The 20,496-nt window shown below is 46.1% G+C and overlaps 1 protein-coding gene across 1 annotated transcript in view; it reads left to right on the top strand.

Annotated features, from left to right (window-relative positions):
• The first annotated feature begins 6,925 nt into the window (after positions 1-6,925).
• The window catches only part of LAMC1 (laminin subunit gamma 1), a 111,897-nt gene continuing 98,326 nt past the window's right edge, over positions 6,926-20,496 (top strand). Inside the window, exon 1 of the mRNA XM_028530657.2 lies at positions 6,926-7,769. Coding sequence (XP_028386458.1) covers positions 7,358-7,769 — 412 coding nt within the window. The 5' untranslated portion in view covers positions 6,926-7,357. The remainder of the gene's footprint in view (positions 7,770-20,496) is intronic.

Raw genomic sequence — 20,496 nt, 5'->3', positions numbered from 1 at the left:
AGTTATTTGATTTTAAATAACAACATAATAGCAAACAGTATAATAACAACAATAACTAAAACTCCCCCAATGTTTGGAAGTTAGGCAACCCACTTGTAAATAACCCATAGGCCAAAGTAGAAATGGCAACAGAAATTACCAAATATTTTGAATTGAATAGTAAAAATGATATGGCATATCAAAACTCATGGGATGTAACTAAAGTGGCATTTAGATGGTAATTTAAATACATATTTTAGGGGGAAATGGCTGAAATTCATCATCTAATATTTCATCTCATGAAGTCAGAACAGAGTATCAAACTCAAAGTTGAAAGAAGAAAATAATAAAAACCCGAAATGAATAACATAGCAAATAAAAAATAGAGAAAATTACAAGGCTCAAAGCTGGTAATTTGTAACAATTAGTTAAACCAATAAAACCTAGTAAGAAAAGAAAGAGAGAAAATACCAGTTTCAGGAATGAATGAAGTTCCTGCCATCATTAAAAAGAGAATAAGGGTTAATTATAAATTATCTCTATGCAAATAAATTTGAAATTTAGATGAAGTTGACAAATTTCTTGTAAAACACGTTATTAAAACTGATTGTAGAATAGAAAATTTAAATGGTTCTGTATTTATCTTAAAATTGAATCTCCTATTAAAAAGTTTTCTCTTCTTCCACCCGCAAAGGGAAAACAGGCCCAGATGGCTTCCCCGGTGAATTATCTTGATATTTACAGATGATATAACACTTAAAATAATTATTTCAGAGCATAGTAAAAGAGGGATAGTTCCCAACTTGATTTGGAAAGCCAGCTTAATATTTTTTAAAGGCTTTATTTTTAGAGAGAGGGTGGAGGGAGGAAGAGAGAGAGAGAGAGAAACATTGATCCATTGCTTCCCCCATGCGCCCTACTGGGGACCTGGCCTGTAACCCGGGTGGGTGCCCTGACCGGGATTCAAACCAGAATCTTTCCTTTGGCAGGCTGGCACTCAGTCCACTGAGCTACACCAGCCAGGGCCAGCCAGCTTGGCCAAATCCTAACAGGCATTTTTTTTTAACGATTTTATTTATTTATTTTTAGAGAGGGAAGGGAAGGAGATAGAGTGAGAGAGAAACATCAATGTGTGGTTGCTGGGGGTCATGGCCTGCAACCCAGGCATGTGCCCTGACTGGGAATCAAACCTGCAATGCTTTGGTTCCCAGTCCACGCTCAATCCACTGAGCTACGCCAGCCAGGGCAGTAACAGGCATTTTTTAAAAAAGGAATGTAAGAAGGCAATTTTGCTCATTTACATAGATGAAAAGAATCCTAAATACTAATACAGTATTAGAAACCAAATTTAGTGATAGATAAAAAGCAAATAGCAGAATCAGGTTGTGTTTATTCCAGGAATGCAAGGTTGGTTTAGAATTTAATAAGTAATCAATGTAATTCAGCACATGAACACAATAGTAACGTATGGTATGTACAGTAGAAAAGTCACATAAACCTTTCAATGGATGCTTAAAAATCAGGACCAATTACAACATTCATTCATAATTTAAAAAAATCTCTTATCAAATTAGGAGTACAGGAGTGGGCAAAAGTAGGTTTACATTTGTTCATATGAAAAATAGGATACAAGAATAAATAATAATACAAGAATAAACTCTGTGTTGCACGTACTCACAATTGTAAACTTACTTTTGCCTATCCCCTGTGTAAAGGAATTCCCTAATTTGATATAAAGTAAATATACAAAATGTACAACAAATGTTATATTCAATGGCGAAGTGTTGAGATGCTTTCCTCTGAGATCAAAAACAAGCTGAAACATCTACAGTGGAGCTGGCCGGGTAGCGCAGTTGGTTACAGCATCGTCCCAATGTGCCAAGGTTGAGGGTCTGATCCCTCGTCAGGGCACATACAAGGAGCAACCAATGAATGCATAAATAAGCGGAACAACACATCGATGTTCTCTCTTTCTCTCTCTCCTTCCCTTCCTCTCCCTCTCTCTAAAAAGAAAAAAAATCAATAAATTTTTTAAAAGATGTCTATTATCATCATTTCTATTCAATATCATATTAGCTGTCTTAATCAGTGCCAGTTGAGAAGAAAAAGAGCTAACACGTATTAAAAGGGGAAAGAAGAAATAAAGCTGTGCACAGATATCTTGATTTTTGTAGATGGAAAATCAAAGAGAATTTACAAACTATTGGAAATAAGGGAATTTGGCAAGGTTGTTAGAAGTAAGGAGAGATGTTACATTTAGGGAGAAGGAAGGGGTCCTGATTGCCGAGGGACAGGGTGGGGCTTTTGGGTCTGGGCAACATTCTATTTCTGGACCTGGTTAGTGATTACACAAGTGTGTGCGCTTTGTGATGCAAACTATCAAACCATATGACCTTGGAACTTGGGCATTTTTTCCTGTATGCAAACTGTACTTCAGTAAAGGATGTCTATTAAAACAAAAGCATCTTATGGGACAGGAGAGGGAATTCTGCTAAATAAAAAAGTCATGTTAGTATAGTAGAATGATGGAAGAAATTTTTAAAGTCTTGCTTTAATTTGGGTGTTAGAGTAAACAGAATTTGGGTGGGAGGATAAAGCAATCCAGCATTAACTGAAATGCATAGATATAAACAGGAGATGGAGGCCCTTGAGACCTGTGCTGGGACCATACCAATTTCAGCCAGAAAAACTTTTTAAAGCTGGTATAGGAATAGCCTCCTGAAGAGTCTTGCTCAAGAGCTGTGAACTTCTAACTCTGAACAATATAATTCCCAGGCACATCCTCAAAAAAAAAAAAAAAGAAAGAAAAGAAAAAAATACAATAAAAACACAAAACCTGTTGCAATATATATCTAACCAATTCTTGAGCTAATGAACCTATTAGGCAATTACTTGTTAGGAGAAAACTACCAATAGTAATAACTTTCATTTTGTTTTGAAAGAATTACGCCTTTCCTCCCTTGTTTTAGAGTTCATATTTTTTAAAAAAACTGAAGTGTAACTGATCCATACCATTAGTTTCAGGTAGACAGCATAATGATTTGATATTCGTATCTGTCACCACACATAGTTAAAAACCTTTCTTCTTGTGATGAGAACTTCCTACCAACTTCCAAATATGCAATACAGTGTTATTAACTATAGTCACTGTGCTGTTCCCTGCACCCTTCCTAACAATATTTAAGCATTCAGGGTCAAAACTCAGGGGCATTCTGAGTTCCCACGATAAAACCCTGCCACCCATCTGTACCCCTCCCCCTGTTCTCTGCAACGGGGTGCAGCCCACATCTGCCGAGTAGAATAATACAATTCTTGAGATGTGCAGCTCTCTGTCCCTTCCGTGAGACTATTTTCGGTCAGGGAGGGATTGAGCTCTACTCCTTGCTTTGGGACATATTTTCTTTTTTATTGTCTTTGTAATAAAGTTCTAGTTTAAATTGTGTGAATTACTGTACGTGTCTTTTCCTCTCCCTTTTAAAACCAGTACACAATGGTCAGGGAGGCTGAAGTTGGCTGTGTGGGGCTGGGCGGGAAGGAAGGACTTGACCTCATACAAGAGGAACCCTGTCTTCACCTGAGCAAGGCCACTAGAGATATCTTATCTTGTTATGCTTGGCCATGTACCAAGGACCTAGGCGGGATCTATAAACCTCACACAAAGAATCATGTGTAGTTAGTGTCCCTTGGAAGACGGACATTGTAATTCTCTCCCAGTATCACATTAATTTTCGCCCAATTAAAAACTCCCATTTGATAACCTAAAAACCTGGGAAGCTGGAGGTAGCTCTTCCTTTACCCTCTTCACCACTACGGCCTTTATACAACAGAAAAGGAAAGAGCAGTGGACAGGGGACCGGGGAGGTAGGCTCTCACCTTGACCTTGCTGCTTACAAGGTTATGTGGATATTACTTCATCTCTTTGAGTCTTAGTTTTCTCAACACTACATAGTTAATATCCCCTGCTTCAGAGTTATGACACTCTGAAAAGCGTGAAACGGAATTAAGTAAGGCTGACATCATTGTATCTTTAGCAGTCCTGGCTATCTTTAGTTTGCATTCTAAATATAAAAGATACAGGACATAATACAGTGGTGCTTAGGCTCGGGAAGAATACAGGGAAATGAGGTCAGAGAGACTAAGAACTAGAAAAATAAACACATTGCTATTTCTTGAAGGATTAAAAAATAGGTAAAGTTGCAACCTTGAAAGCCCAATGCAACCTTTTAAATTATTTTTTCTAACTATATCACACATCTCACTCTTGATATAATAGACATCTGTTTTTTTTTTCTTTCTGCCTCATAACCTGCCCTCCTTGGAGCACTGCTTTCCCCCAATTCCATATTTTTCTGGTGGGCTGCTTCATCACGTGATGAACGGTGTGGTCAGAAGTGGGATGCCCAGGCTTTGAGAACGACCCAAACCGGGGAAATCAGCATCCTTCCTTGAAACTGTTCCTCTGTTTCCTGATGGGGGAAATCTCTTTGGAGTTCTAAGGGAGATTTTTTTTTTAAATGTGGGAGCCCTTCTGTCTGCACAATGCACAGCTACCTCCCTTCACTCCACCTTTCTGGCTGCACAGGTGCAGTCGTGGCTGGGCACTAAGACCCCCTTTCGAGGCATTGAATCCCTCTCTCCCACACCTTCACACTTTTCTTCCCAGCACCACGTCTGTTTGCTAGAGGATGGGGTTTCCCTGCAGTTAAGAACAAGCATGAAAGAGCTCTGGATTTTTTTTTTAATTTTTTTGGAAAAAATAGAGTAATCTGATGCAAAAGAAAATCCCACACACTTTCACGCAAAAGAAAAACAGCACATCAAGTCTATTGAGTCAGCAGTGGCATTGCCAGGTAATTAAAATACTTTGTTATCGCCAAATATCTAATTAATGTTCAAATTCCCCTAATTGTCTTAAGATTCTTGTTTTAACCTTTGGCTTGTTTAAATTCTGAAACAATGGAGCAAAGTTGCTTTTTTATTTGTCATCATTAAGCACACTGGCTGATTACATTTTCCTTCTCTTCAAAATAGGTATTTCCTTGTCACTGTAACTCATCCCCACCAGCCACAGAATCCAGAAATTAATGTAAAACCTTTTTATGTACTTTCCAAATACCAGATGAGGTTCTGGCAGTGAAATGATGGTGCAGGGGAGCACGAGCAATGTTTGAAGGTGCCCTTGGACATAACCCAAAAAGGGCGGGGACAGGCAAACACCCGTTGGTTTCGCAGCCTGTGGGGTCTCCTTGCCTTTTTGGTGGCAAAAGACCCTACTATTTGCCAATATCTAATAAAATACTGAAAATTGATAAAACAATGCAGTCATATATTTACTTAAAATGTCTGTAGCTTCATTTTCAACTAACACTCGTATCTTTATCTTATAGGCCCTCGTTCATTTTCTAGGACAACCAAGGACCAAATATCATCCCCTCGAGGTATAAATGCATATACTTATTTTGCTTCCACTCTAGCATGAAAGGATGAAAACATTGCTGCCGACAACCCTATAACTCTTCTCCCAAAGAGGAGGTGCCAAGGGGTGAAGAGTTAGAGACTTCGAGCCACGCACAATCTCCACCCATCTCATTAAATAAATGAACAATGTAAGTGATCCACGCACTTGCTGAGCAAGCTCAGCATTTTGACAAAACCTCCGGATCCCTCTCCTCCCCAGTCGGACCATTCTCCTTCAAGTCTTCCTGGAGTTAACTTTGACCCCAACCGCAGAAACCAAACATTACAGATTTCAGTATTTTAGATCTGCACTACCCCTCTCTAAACGGGGACTTACTGGGGCCCAAACCATGTATGGTTCCCCGCCGCCCCACCCTAGTCCAGCCCGGTGCGAGTATTATTCCCACTTTACTGTTAAGATCTTGAAAAGTTGTGTGTTTGTTTTTAAATCTGTTCCAGAATCCACTAGGTGCATCCATTGAGCTCCGGGGCTGAGAAGGTTTAAAACCGCCGCCCCGGGCTGTCGGCAGCGCCCGGCCTTCGCTGCCTTTGCTGAAGGTATCAGCACCGGCCAAGTGCCCAGGTTCTGATCCTGGACAAACTCATGATCTTCTGGCTCAGGTTCTGTGAACTGAGTCATTCTGGCACGGAAAATATTCCGTGACTCAGCAGGCCCAAAAAGGAGGATGTCAGATCCAGATAATTTCGAGTCTTTTAAAGGCAAGCTGGAGAACATAAACAACACAGTGGAAGAATTTCGCAGTGGGTGCGTACCCAGGGGAGAAATGTCATTCCATTCCCAGCCTTTCCACTTCCTTCCCTGCTCCTGCTGGACGGCTGGTTACACTTTAATTTAGGTGCAGGAAATCGCTCCACAAAACTCATTTTGATGCTGCTACCAGGGCCTGTATTCCCCGGTGACCGGGCCAGCCCCCTGGACACCCCGGGCCCTCTCCCGGGAAAGGGCTGGAGCGGACCCCGCGCAGCAGGGGGCGTCCGCGCGGCGGCCGGCCCGAGCCAGGAGCCTGCGGGCCGCCCCCAGTATCGGGTCCCTCCCGTGCGGGCCTCCCGGCGCGGCCCCGCCGGACCCGAGGACGCACACCTGGCGGGCGGAGATCCGCGCTTCTGCGGGTTGCAGCGGGCCGGAAGGCCGACCCTGAGCGACCTCGCTGACGCGGCGCCGCCCTTTTAAGGCCACCTCCGCCGCCCCTCCCCCAACCCGGAGTCCTCCGGGGACGCGGGGCGCGGGGACCCCGGTGTCCGGCCAGCCTGCGGAGCAAGCTCCCCGCAGCCACCCGGCCCTCCCGGCATGCACCGCCCCGCCGCCCCTCCCTCCACCCTACCTCCCCACCCCTCCCCCTCCCCGGCCCCGCCCCCCGCTCCCCCCACCCCTCGCGCCCCCCGGCCCCGCCCCTCCGACCGCGCGCCGCGGGCTCGAGCGCGAGGCTACCGCCCCCGCCGCCGCAAGTCGCCGGGGCGGGCGCGCAGCCCAAGGCGCGCGGAGGGCGGGGGAGCAGCGACCGGGCCCGCGGGCGCTGCGGAAAGGACGCCGGGGTTGGGCTTGCTCCTCCGCCAGACCCCACCCCACCCCGCCGACCCCACCCCCTGCTCCTTCCTCCCGGGGGCGCGCGCGCGCGGGCTCGCGCTCGGAAGTCAGGGGTCGGCGCGGAGTGCGAACTGTGTCCCGGGTGGGTGAGGGCGGTGCGGAGGTGGAGCGCCGGGCAGCGGTCAGCGAGCCGCACGGTCCTCCTCAGCGGCGCCCACTGGCCCGTCTCTTCCGTGCGATCCGCCGCCACCGCCCGCCCCGCGAGCCCGGCCCCTGGGCCCCGGAGCTCAGCCCGCAGAGCGGCCTCCGGGGGACGCCGCTGGGCGAGAGGAACGCGCCCTTGCCTTAGCCGTGGCCCAGCGCACGGGCGGCGGGATGAGGGGCAGCGAGCGCGCCGCGCGGACGCTGCGGCCCCGGGGGCGGCTCTGGCCGGTGCTGGCTGTGCTGGCCGCGGCGGCCAGCTGCGCCCGGGCAGCCATGGACGAGTGCACGGACGAGGGCGGGCGACCGCAGCGCTGCATGCCCGAGTTCGTCAACGCCGCCTTCAACGTGACCGTGGTGGCCACCAACACGTGCGGAACTCCGCCCGAGGAGTACTGTGTGCAGACCGGGGTGACCGGAGTCACCAAGTCCTGTCACCTGTGCGACGCCGGGCAGCCCCACCTGCAGCACGGGGCAGCCTTCCTGACCGACTACAACAACCAGGCCGACACCACCTGGTGGCAAAGCCAGACCATGCTGGCCGGGGTGCAGTACCCCAACTCCATCAACCTCACGCTGCACCTGGGTAAGCGGTGACAGCCCCGTCCCCTGTACTGCTCGCCGACAGCCCAGCGCCCGGGCCACCTTCAGACTTGGCCTAGCCTGTGGGGCCCGCACAGCCGCGTGTTGGCTCTGCTCCCCGGGGTGGGCCACACTGAGACTCCCTCCTCCAACTTCTAGTCTAGATCTAGCAGTTAATACCCCGCCACCGCCAAGATGCTTCCCGCCAGCATCTCTGTGTTCGTTTTTTTCTGTTTTTTTCTAACTCAACCGGATTCTCGTTCCTTTGATTATTCATTATTTCGGCTGGTTTGGTCCCTCTTTTTTTTTGAAACATGAATCAGAAACCGCCACTCGTGCTTTTCTTTCCTTGGATCAAACAGGAAGGTCCACCTTAGGCACTTTTGCCTCGTTGGAGTGTCTCTCCAGGCTTGCGGGTGATCGCTGCTTGCTGTGCTGAATAAGCTAGAACGGAGAGGGTCTGAGATTAGGGAATGGGAGGGCAGCACATGTCTCTACAGCCGACACTGCTCTGTGCAATTAGAACACATACTCACTTTTAAAGTCATTGTTCTTTACAGTTCTTCAGCTGTGAAGCCCTTTAAGATCACAGAGCCGTTTCACTGCTAATCCTAGTCCAGGGGGACAAAAGGAAGTGTCTGCCCTCGCTGGAATAGCTGGGCCCGGTTTTGTCCCCGGGTAGAAAGGCGCTCCTTACTGTCTAACCTTTTGCTTTGATGCAAAGCAAGTGTCGGAACATGTATACGCGACCTTTTAGAAGTCAGGAAAAGGATGTATAGAAAACTCATTGCTGGGCGAGGTGTATGAGGATGGACATGTTTTTCTTAAAAGTATCAAACGTCATGTTTGATCTTGGTAAGTTTTCTTCTTCATTGAGATGGGTAAACAAGCAGAATGATTTGTTATTTGGTGTAACAGAGTCACACATGTGTGAGAAACTGGAATTTGATTTGTAGAAACTCTAATCCCCGTTGCACTGGATGTCTTGATTTTTATGGGTAGCTGGTAGTGATGGACTTCCAGAGAGGATGGAGTACCAGGCCATTCTTCTGTCAAAGCAGGATAATTCTGTAAAGCAAATGACATTATTTGGGGGCCTTTGAAAGGAGCTTTTTGTGGGCAATTGGTTCTTTTGGTCCCGGTTATTTTTCTTTCCACTGCTCTCTGGCACACCGAACTTAATGCCAGTGTCAAGATGCCAGGGAAGGACTGCGGTTTACAGAAAGTGCTTTGAAAAGTGCAGTGAAATCGCTGTGCATGGAGTTTTAGAAAGGCAGTCTTTAGCCCCTTGGGAGTAATAAATACCATTTTATTTGTAGCGAAGGCGGTAGGAAGATGAGACTTTTTGAGAGTAAGTTCATAAAGTGAAATTCGGAGGTACCTGGTTTTCAGAGATGGAAGGAGTGAACTGTCCCGAGCTCCAGTTTTCAAAGGCTCCGGACACGCGGAAAGCCAGCAGTGCCTTGGAACCGAGGTCTTTCTGGAGACACCTAGGACTCCTGAGGCTATGAGACGGCTTGCTCTTCAGCTGCTGTCTCCTCAGTGTTGTATCTTTACACGTGGCCAGGATCCCTTGGGAAATTTATATCCGACTGTTTTTTGTTTAAATTTTGACTTGTTAAAGTTTCTGTGTTGAATTTTTGAGGGCCCACAAAATCTTGTTACATCTATTGAAATGGCAAGAATTTTGAAGTAAAGATTATTGCCTTGATGTCTCAGAGTGCCTGAGAGTCAACTGGAACTTTCTGAACAAGAATCTCGTATTTAGGTAAAGGTGGGACTACCCGTCTGGGCCTGAGTTTTCTGCTGTGGGTGCTCTGTAGCAAGGGGTCATTTCAGGTGACTGTAGGAGTGGGCAGATTACTCAGTGATTACTTCTCTCTTACAAAGACAATGTGGGGGGTAAGGCAGTATCAGTCCAGTCACTCTTACCGGGAGGTAGGTATATGAACTCCGGGTCTTACTGATTAAAAGGTCAAAAGAGATTTTAGAGTTCATCTTAATTAGGAGTCTAACATGATTTTTCACTCTAAAAATAGTATACGTTTGGACTTGTTTTTACTGCAGTTTTTTTTTTTTTAGTTCTTGATAATCTTGGTAAATGCAATTCATAAACTGTGGGTTTAAAACTCCCAAGTTAAAAAAAAAACAACAAAAACAACAGTTACTCAAAATAGTTTCCATATGAGTATTGTGATTAACTGTAAAGACATTTACTTTCAACTTTTCAGATAGACAGTTTCTCAAAACTTGACTAGAACTTACTGTACTTGTTCTTGGGTCAGAAATGATGTCCCGGAAAAAATTGTGAATGGTGGGGAAGGGGAGGGAGATGTGTACGTAGTAAGGCTGACATCTCAATCAGTATCTCCCCCCTCCCCACTCCCCCTCTTTCTCTTCCTCTTCCCCCTCCCCCTGCTCATTGTAAATGACAGGATATATGTATGCATGCGTGTGATGATCTGTAATTTATGGCAAATAGGCAAGGCCTTATGATGTTCAGCATACTCACTCCCTCACTCCAGTTGCTCCATGGGCTCCAGCTAACTAATTATTCCCACGAATTCGAGTACCGTGACTGTTTGTGCATCTGTTAACCCTCCCCTCCAGTTCAAGTTTCACATACCCTTAAACAAGTGATGCATATTGCGCTCTGCCCTTCCAGAGCCTGTGAAACGCCAGGCGAGCCGCGTGAAAAGCGCCAGTTCTGGCCACCGCTTTTCTAGGCTTCCTTCTAATGTTCAACTTTAAACGCAGTGAACTTTAAAATGAGCAGAGGCAGGCTGCACTTAAGTTGTCAGAAAAAACATACGTGCTTTGGCACGGACCCTCAGTCATTTTTTAATGTAAAAGCAGGACGTGGGTGAATGAAAATGGCGAGTATGATGGCGAGTGGGTGTCTTCATCTCCAGTTGCTCAGTTGCTGTAGAGACCACCCTGTGTTGTTTCTCATGTAGCCTTCCAGAAACTTCATGCACACCCATGTGTGTATGTAAAATCACACGACCATTTTAGCTGGTAACTTTTCCGGGGGGAGGCGCGTTTTAACAGATGCGAGTACAAATTAGATCATTGTACAATTATCATCACTTGTACAAAAGCCAGGAAAATCGGCGTGGACTGCGAACGCAGCTGTGTCTTGAGCAGAATGTGCAGTGTTCCAGGCTGCAGGGGAGGGGACTCGGGTAAAATGAGTTAAAGTTGCTGCGGGAACCAGAGCTGCATTTTCTGCTTGTCGTGGAGAGAAATCCCAACCAGCACCCTTTTCTAAAAAGAAGTCTTTTTTAAATTTTTTAAAAAGATTTTATTTATTTATTTTTAGAGAGGGAAGGGAGGGAGGGAGAGAGAGAGAGAGAGAGAGAAAGAGAAACATCAATGTGTGGTTGCTGGGGGTTTATGGCCTGCAACCCAGGAATGTACCCTGGCTGGGAATCGAACCTGGGACACTTTGGTTCCCAGCCCGCGCTCAATCCACTGAGCTATGCCAGCCAGGGCTAAAAGAAGTCTTTTTTTAAAAAAAATATATTTTGCCTTCAACTTCTGGATCTTCTCTTCTTCTGTATGGATTATCCTGTTGTGGTTTGTGTGGCTTTTATGTCTTATAATAAGTCATAATAGGTTTCATCAGTGTCAGGGGTAGTTGACAGTAAGACTGTAGCTGAGGGTTTGCCTTTATTAAACAGCCTTTTTAATTAACTTGATAGTCCCTGCAGAGGGAAACTTGGCAGGCTGGGTCTTTATCTTGGGGGAAGGTAGCTTTCTCTCTTTCTAAAAACAATTAGATTAAGGGAGTGCTTATAAAACCAACTCAATCAGAGTTTATGGAACTCCTAAAATTTACACCAAGACCAGATTTATTCCCAGGCTCCTCATAAGCTTTAGGAGGAAATAGTGATTAGATGATGCTCTTTTAGCTCTATCTAAATATCTTTTTTGTGTGTGTAACTTAGAACAATTGAGACATAAGGATATTAAAAGTTTATTCTGTTTGGTCCTCTGAGTGGATATTTAGCATGAAACAAACAGCAATTTTCTTTCCCCAGGAAAATCTTTGCAAGGTAGGCTCTGACTGTGTCAGGGAAAACAGTTCACTCTGGTGACTTCACTGTGGTATTTGTGCACCCCGGGGGGACACTGTTTTAGTTTGTCTCACAAAGGCCTGATTTACACTTGGCAGGTTTCAACTTGAGAGGCTGAGGAGCTCTTCTTAATGGCCAGGGGTTGTTGAACACAGTTTTATAAAGCTCTTGTTTTCCGGTTCTGCCATTCACTGCTTTTTCTGCAAATGCCTTCTCCATGTTTCTAAAACACTCAGCAACACAATGTACACGTTAGGAGAGACGTTGGAACGACAGCGTAAGGCCCCCCCCTCCCTCCCAGTAATTTTGTCATTGGCCACATTTGTGGGAGGGATAGGGTTTGACTATTTCAGTTCTAAATCCTTTTAGGAAGTAGGATGTGCCTTCTGCTGTGTGCCCCTGCGCGCTGTGCACACATTCTCATGTTACTGCCAAAGACTCTGCAAACATTTTTTAAATGCCCACTAAGTACACAGCACAGCACCTCACGGAAAGGTGTAGAGGATCGAAGGCCTCTCCTTCGGAAGTTTATACTCTGTTAGGTGGAATCTTTATACTCAGTTGTAATGCCATTACAATAATAAATCAGGAGTGCCTCTGCAATATTTCAGTTTATAGAAACCTCCAGGGTCTCGCTGATTAGATTTTCACAACTCAGTGCAAGCACAGATGAGGCCCCTGAAGTAGTTAGAGGTTTGCCAAAAGCCACCTTAGGGGTGGATTTTTACTCCCTGCAGGGGTGTCCAACCCATGGCTCCCAGGCCACCTGTGGCCCAGGATGGCTGTGCATGCGGCTCAACACAGAATCGGAAATTAACTTAAAACCTTTTTTTCCCCCTTGCTCATCAGTTTTTGTTAGTGTTAGTGTTTGTGTATTTAATGTGTGGCCCAAGACAGCTCTTCTTCCAATGTGGCCCAGAGATGCCAGAGGGTTGGACACTGCTGGAAAAGGCTCTAGCCCCTGAAACTCTTAGCTTCTGTAACGCATCTCTCAAAAGAATGAATTTATTCGAGGGCAACTTGAAAGTACAAGTTTATGTGCACACTGATTTAGAGATACCAGGCTCCCTTGGTTTTTCTCCTAGTACCTCTCTGGTCCTTTTCACTTGTTTCTGGAAGCCTCCCCCCGCCCCCCGCCCCCCGCCCCCATGCTGCTCACTGCCCCTGTTCATCCCAAGGCTTCTTGTACTGTTTGCAAATCAGTAAATTCTAAATTTGTGTCTCCAGGCCAGCCAGCTCTTTCTCTAGACAGACCTAAGAACGTGCTGGACACAGTCAATTTGGGATGTGCAGACACCATGTCCACAGCTATATTCATCCTTCATCCTCGTCTTAGCCAACTCAAAGCCATATCTTTTTTGTTTTAGAAGAACAGAGTTGTTTTTTTTAAGATTTTATTTATTTATTTTTAGAGAGAGAAGGGAGGGAGAGAGAGAGAGAGAGAGAGAGAGGGAGAGAAACATCAATGTGCGGTTGCTGGGGGCCGTGGCCTGCAACCCAGGCATGTGCCCTGACTGGGAATCGAACCTGCGATGCTTTGGTTTGTAGCCTGTGCTCAATCCACTGAGCTACGCCAGCCAGGGCTCAAAGCCATATCTTAATGAAGAAGCACTAATGTTTATCTGTGAGGTTCATGATGAATCTTTTGCCAAGTCTATGCAAGATAACCATGCTTGTCAGGCTCTCACTGGTAAATACTACTCTGTTTGGTGACCGGATAGGCTCCTCTGTTGGGAGGTGGGTCCGTTCTGGCCCACTGTATCTCCACCCCACCTTTCCCACCCATCCTTACTCCCATCTGCCCAAGACTGCACTCTGGCCTCCCATATCCGGCCACGGTAGCTCTTGAGACCTTTCTTTGTCTCCGCCTGACGGTAGCTCCCCATTGAATTTCACCCGGATTGCTGCCACAGCTCCCTGCCTCCAGGTTTGTCCCCGACAGCAGCCACCCTTCAGGCTGAGCGATAGTTCTGAAATGCAAATCTGAGGGTACCATTTCCCAGCTAAAAATTGTGTAATGGTTCCTCAAGCCTTGAGGATAAAGTTTAGACTCCTTGGAGTGGCATGCAAGGTCCTTTGGGACCTTCTTAATCACTAGGCTTAAGTTTTGAACTTTTAATGCTCCAAAGGCTGCTTCTTTGGTTTGCAACACTTCTTCCTGGTGCCGCCTCCATAGGAATCCTTCCCCGGTTTCTCTCTTCCGCCCCTTTCCGTTCCTCTCTGTGTCTCTGTCTCCGCTCCTAGGCCACGAGGGGTTTGAAGGCAGGATCAGAGACTAGTCCTCTTTCCCTTCAGTGCAGCATAATGAACATTAATTAATTAATTGCTTGCTAGAAATAAGGGATTAACCTGCTCCTTATCTCAAGTTTCAAAGGGTAAAGTTTCAAGATGCCTGCGTGCTGGCTCTGGTACCCGGCCCAAGCTGCATGAGCTAAGATCTGTAAAGGGACCCGCTGGGGTTTGCAGGCATCTCCTTTCCTGTGAGTTGATCAAGTTAGATGTTTGCTCATCTGGGCTTTCATGGACAGCCCGCTAAACGGGGTTACCAGAAGACTCATTTATAGAAACGTCCCTGAGGCTTTAGAGAGCATCGTGCCAGACTGTGGTGACACGAATTAAGTGTGTCTGCTTTTCTTTCCATGGGTCCTTCCCGGGGCCCAGCCTAAAATAACTGGGCCCAGTCAGCCTGGTGCCCTGGGCAGCTCCATATTCATGAAATAAAATAAAGCAGACTTATCTCCTCCCGAGACAATGGCCCTCTCAGATCTCTGGTGGGAGGAGAACCTTGTGGCAAGGCTGGGAGATGAATTAGGGGATTTACATGGCTCCTTGAAAACTCCTGGAGTTATATTCCCTCAGCTTCCTTCTTTTCCTCTTTGTTTCCAGCTGTGTGGCCACTTCCTGTTGGAATGAAGGCTCCATTGGATTTTTGTTACATCCTCTTCCTCGGATTAAATCTTCTTTGGATTATGTAACTGTTCTTTTCATCTGCCTTATGTTTTAATTAATTAATTTTTTTATTATAGGATAAAAGTTGTCTGCCTTTACCCCCTACCTCTTCCCCCCTCCCCCACCCTAGCCCTCCCCGCTGCCCTCCCCTGCTTCTCCCCTCCTTGGTTTCGTCCATGTGCATCTTCTTTATGTTTTGGAAGTTCCTGGAAATAGTAATCTAGAATCAGCCTCTTTTACTTTAAAAAAAATTGTTGAACTCAAAAGTACCAATGGTCTTCTTGCACGGAGTGTGGGTGGGACTCAGGGACTTTCGCTGCAGGAGGATCAGCCACCGTGTGTGTGGAGGTGTCGCCCACCAGCGGAACGATCGCCCGTGGCAGCGCCCAGGGAGGCACCTGCTGGTGTTTCCAGAGTCACCACCGTTCATGGCCCGTGTTTCCTTCCCTCCGTTCTGGGTCCAACTTTCTCGACTTGGGCGGGGGCATATGTTCTCTTTCTCGACTTGGGCGGGGGCTTCGTGGGCATATGCATGTGTGCAGATTCAGGACTGTGCATTTCATATCCGTGCACTTCATCGCATGCAAATGAATCTGCAAAATACAAAATGAAGAAAGCAATTGTAATACAAAGTAGGTGATGTCATTTTTTTTTTTTTTTTTTTTGGTATGGTTTTGGCTTAAAATGAAGGCATGGAACCTGAGGTTTAATCTTCTAGGATGTATTTCTTTTACTGTCTTTCTGCTTGCTATCAGCAGCGGCTGGCATTCGTAGGTGTCAACTTAATATTTGTTGAGTGAATGGACAAATAAGTGAACCAGCTGTTCTCAGCTGAGATACCGGCTGGTTTAAGGGGAGTACTTGCAGAGCGCTCTCAGAAGAGCGTGCAGGCAGAGTCAGGGAGCGGAGTGTGGGAAGGGTTCTTTTCGCACCTACCTTTAAGCAGGTAATGGTTTTGTTTGATGCTTTGTGGTTTGCAATGATAAGATGGTAAGTCTGTGTTTTTTTTTTTTTTTTTTTTCCTGCAGGGAGAGAATTCTCTGAGAATGTCTCTGGGTGGTGTGTGCTTGGTTACAATGCCCGCTTGTTGTATGACTTGTTTAATTTCTCTGGTGAAAACTAAATTACTTGTAACTAATGTGAAGACCTCATTTTCTTTCCTTTGACATGGTCTATGTACATAGTGGCTCCTTCCCATGGAGCCAGTAAGTCTGAAGCTTGCATTGTGTGGCTTTCTTAGAGAAGTTTTGTGAAATTTTGTGCAGTATTTACAACAAAGTGAAAAGACCTGCCCACTTAAAATGAGATGAGCTCAATGGATGAGTGGGATTCTGACTGGTTAGTGGACAGGGATCTTATGTAAATAAGGCAGCTGGTGAGAAAAATTTTCATTGATGCCCATTGTGATGTGGAATGCGGGGTAACAACAGATGTTGAAACATTATATCCTCCAGTAATTTGTAATGTGTTTGAGGAGATGAGACAAACACATTCATGTACAGGAAACCAATGGGACAAGATAAGCGCAGTAAAAATAATTCAGTTGAAAGTTTTTGAAGTGCAGAGGGAATGCAAGGCACTTTGAATGAAGCGTGTGGATTGAAGTTAGCCAGGGAAAGCTTCTTGGGTCTTGAAGAAAAGACCCAAGTGGACATGAACAGAGGACTTCCCAGGAAGGGCGAGGTGTTTGAATAAAGATGTCAGAGTAACCAGATAACGGGGAAAGCGTTGTTTGCTCTCCTCGGAGTGGTGGAGAGGCGTGGGATGGGTTCTGGGGAGGTGGGGGATCTTAAACCAGGTGACAAAAGAAAGTAAATTACCTGTCATTGAGGGCGTCCTGGTGACCTCTTTGAACCCTTTCAGCAATCTTGAGAACTGCTGCTATGTCCCCTGTGGAATAATAATATAAGCTGATCGTGACTTCTCTGAGGTCAGGCAGGCTGAGTTTAGGTTGGAATCCAGACCCGTCGTGGATAGATTCTGCTCTTGCTCCTCCGCGTGTTGGAACAGACCTCGTAAGTGACAGGGAACTATGGGAAGACCTTTAACTGGGGACTGAAATGAACCTAAAACCAAGGAACGGAACCTGGTTTCTCTGGCAGAGCTCTGCTTTTCTGGGTTGGGGCCGCTTCCTTTAAAAAGGGTTTGCACTTTGTTGGCAATGGAAGAATTTTAGGTTCGGGGGACTAATACTAGTATTATACTATCTAACCGTTAACACCTCTAGGATTTTCTAAGGAATTTTATTGAATTTCAGAAGGAGATCCTGGGTTTGTCAGTGTCTCCTGACAGGGAAAGTGAATTGCTGACCCCCATTTCCTGAAGGGTGGTCCGGGGGAAGGCCTCCTTATCTCCCTCCTCCCTGGACCGGCGACCCCTTCCCCTGTCCGCTTGTTGAGAATTGCTGAGTTTCACGCAGTTGCTTATGGTACCTGACACCCGTGAAGATAAAGCAGCCAGGTCCATCTCCCGGTTCTGTTTCGTTTCCCCTGTGCTCCAAGATAATTCTAACTCTTAACGGGGCTGCTTTTTTTCTTGTTTAAGTTTGCTGACTGAATAGGCCTAATGAGCTTTTGTTTATGATTGGTCAGTAACTACTGTTGTCCCAGTACGTTTCTTTTGTCACTGTGGAAGTGACACCCTGCACTTTGATTACTGTGTAAGTTACTTTGTAAATTTCTAACTCTATCTAATCTATTTATCTATGTATCTATTTGTTGTTTAATGTAGGCCTCCTTGGGTCTCCCCAGAGCCTCACTGAGAAGAAGGTTCAATCAGAGGACTCTTAGATACATTTTTTAAAAGTGTTGTATGTGTATGTATGTATGTATGTATGTTTCTTTGTATCTGAAGAGCAGGCTCACAGTTCCCACTTAGATTTTGTATTTTGGGCTGCCTGCCTACTATAGACCATCTGCACTTTACAAGTGGGAGTTGGCCGATTAAATTTGAGGTGTGACTGAATCACAGTTCTGCTTTCTTCATAGTCTTGCTTAATACACATTGCATTTCTGTGATGTCATCACGTCCTAGTGACCAGTGATCTTCACAGGTGCATGCTTAGTTTCTGATGGGGAGGTCGGCTGGGCTGGCACCGAATGCTACATTTGAAGGATGAGTGTTGGGCTTAAAAGTGCCTCCCCCTTTTTTACTGCCAGTGGTAAAATACAGAAGCATAAGTATTTTCTTGGGGCTTTCCCATCAGCTCTCTTCAAAGAGAATATACAAGTCCTAACTGTAGAGCCTTAAACCACATGGGTTTGAATTGTGTGGGTCCACTTACATGCGGATTTTTTGTCAACATGCAGTCCACCCTCCATATCTGCAGTTTACATCCTTGGACTCAACTAACCGCAGATCAAAATGGTATTTTGATTCATGGTAGGGAATCCAGGGATGGGAACCTATAGACGCTGAGGGCCAGCTGTATACATTGTTGCGGGCCACTGCATACGAGGGACTTGAACATACAAGCATTCTGGTATCTGTGGGGGGATCCTGGAACAGTCCCCCCACCCCCACCAGATACTGAGGGACGGCTGTCGTTCGGTTCTGGGGGAGGAAAAAGTTATACACGGATTTTCAACCATGCAGGGATTTGCACCCCTAATCCCCCCCATTGTTCAAGGGCCAACTGTATTTCCAAGAGAGAAGCTCCACGGTTTTTGAAAAGGGGGTTGGTGACAGCTTGATGGAAATGAATCGAGTGGTTTTTCTTTGAGCTTCCTGTTCACGGGCAGGGACTGGGAAGTTAGGGGGTGGCTGCCTTGGCTCCCACCTTTCCGGACACCTCTGAGCCAGGTAGCACCCCCAGGGCTGTCCTCCCCCAGTGGTTTCTGCTGGTCGTCAGCCCTGTTCTGATAGGGCTGAAGACCTCTCCTATAGTTCTGGTGTCACTGAGTTTTCTGGTAGAGATGAACATCCTGGGATTTTCATTGGCGTTGGTTGTGTTGTTTTTGGAGGCGGGGAGAAACGAGGGCCAAGGATGAGATTATGAGGGGCGGGGGCAGTTGGGGGCCAACAGAGCAGTTGTTACTTGAATTGCTTTGGCCACGTGACCGCCTGCCTCTTCGTGGGGAAAAGAGTCCTGTTTCTATGGGGTTGAGTGTCTAGGATTAACTTTTAGAGTGGCCCTGTATATTGTTTTGGATTTGTAATATTTTAGATAAATGCGTGGAATAGAAAGTCTGCTGAAGACCAGAATTTTTAGAACGCACTGCAGATTATGAAAGTTTGTGGGAACATCTGTAGTGCAGCTGTAGTAGAATTTGTTTACTCGATCGGGATTGCTTCAGAGGCTCAAACTGGTTTCTTTGCTGTAATTTTCAGACATTTGCCGCATGCCAAGAAGTGAGTCCGCATCGACGCCTGGTGTTGTTAGACTCACTCAGTTGTGGTGGTCATTCTAAGAGTTTGGTTTTAAACTTATGCCCACTTGAAAGCTTTCGCATCCTGGCACCAGTCACGGATGCTGCAACCAGGATATCAAAAGATGGGCTCGTTCTGGAAAGTAACGTATTTTCCAGATGTTCGGGGCTTGTTTTCTGTGCTACTTTTGTGTGTGTTTTTATGTGCGGTATCTCTGTGTTTTTTATAGAAAGCCCTTTGGGGAAGGGAGGATCTGCTTTTTGGGTTGGGAAATAAAATAGGTGTTATTTATTTATTTATTTATTTTTGCAGAAACTTTTGAGTTGGTGTTGCCATTCTGTGACAGATCCATGGGGGAACTGGTGGAAGGGTGGTGGTGTTGGGGGGAAAAAAACTCTGTGGCAGTAACTAAAAAACAGACGTGTTCACCTCTCCAGTGGTTTTCAGTCATGAGCTGGGCCACTCATGCTCTGAACCAGCAGCCCTTTAGCCATGGCTGACTGAGTAGACCTTGTTTTTTGAAAACTCACAGCAGTGGCCTCCATCCCTGCTGTCTTTTGTCTGTCCTGCTAACACACAGCTGTTTTGTTCATACATCACTTTGTGTCCAGCTTGCCGGCTGCTTCCTCGGGTCCCTTTTATGGTGAATAATAGGACACACGGGAGCTTGAACACCCAAGTGTGTGGTCATTCAAACAGGAAAGTCTCAAGGAAACACAGTAACCTCATGCGAGGAACAAAAAGATGGCACCGGAAAAAGCCGTGAGTGATTCTGGGGCCCGGTCCGTCTGCAGGGAGGCAGCTGACAGTTTCCCGAGATATGGACATCCTGGTTTCAAAGTGGGAGAGCTCTTTGGGATGGTTCCATTTTTTTTAAAAAGCCTCTGGAGTCCTCCATCCTAATCATGCAGTAGGAATACAGGAAAAAGTCAATGTGGTGGGAGCTCTACCTGTGGGGTGTGCGTGGATCGTGGGAAAGACAGGTGCAGATTCCTCTTTACTCAGGTAACAGTGAGGCTGAGCCCCGGAGCAAGAAAGGGGCGGGGCTTCGCAGAGAGCTGGTGGGGTGGGGTTCGAAAGGTGGTCCAGCACTGGAGGAAGAGGAGATAGGGGAGAAAGTGGGTTCCATTGGACAGAAAGGGCATGCATTCTAGTGGGAGAGCAGGAAGGTGTTCACCAACGAAACATGAAGCGCCTAAGAGAAGGATGAAAGCCCCAGTGCCTGCAAAGCAGATCTGATTGTGGCTGATCAAGATAAATGGCTTCTCAGAAAGCTTTATCTGGTGACTTTTCAGATTCCTACCAACTTTGAGATTCTTTGATTCTGTGATAGAG

This window comes from Phyllostomus discolor, chromosome 14, assembly GCF_004126475.2.
Source record: "Phyllostomus discolor isolate MPI-MPIP mPhyDis1 chromosome 14, mPhyDis1.pri.v3, whole genome shotgun sequence".
NCBI classification, from domain to species: domain Eukaryota; kingdom Metazoa; phylum Chordata; class Mammalia; order Chiroptera; family Phyllostomidae; genus Phyllostomus; species Phyllostomus discolor.
This window is presented reverse-complemented; position numbering and strand designations above follow the sequence as displayed.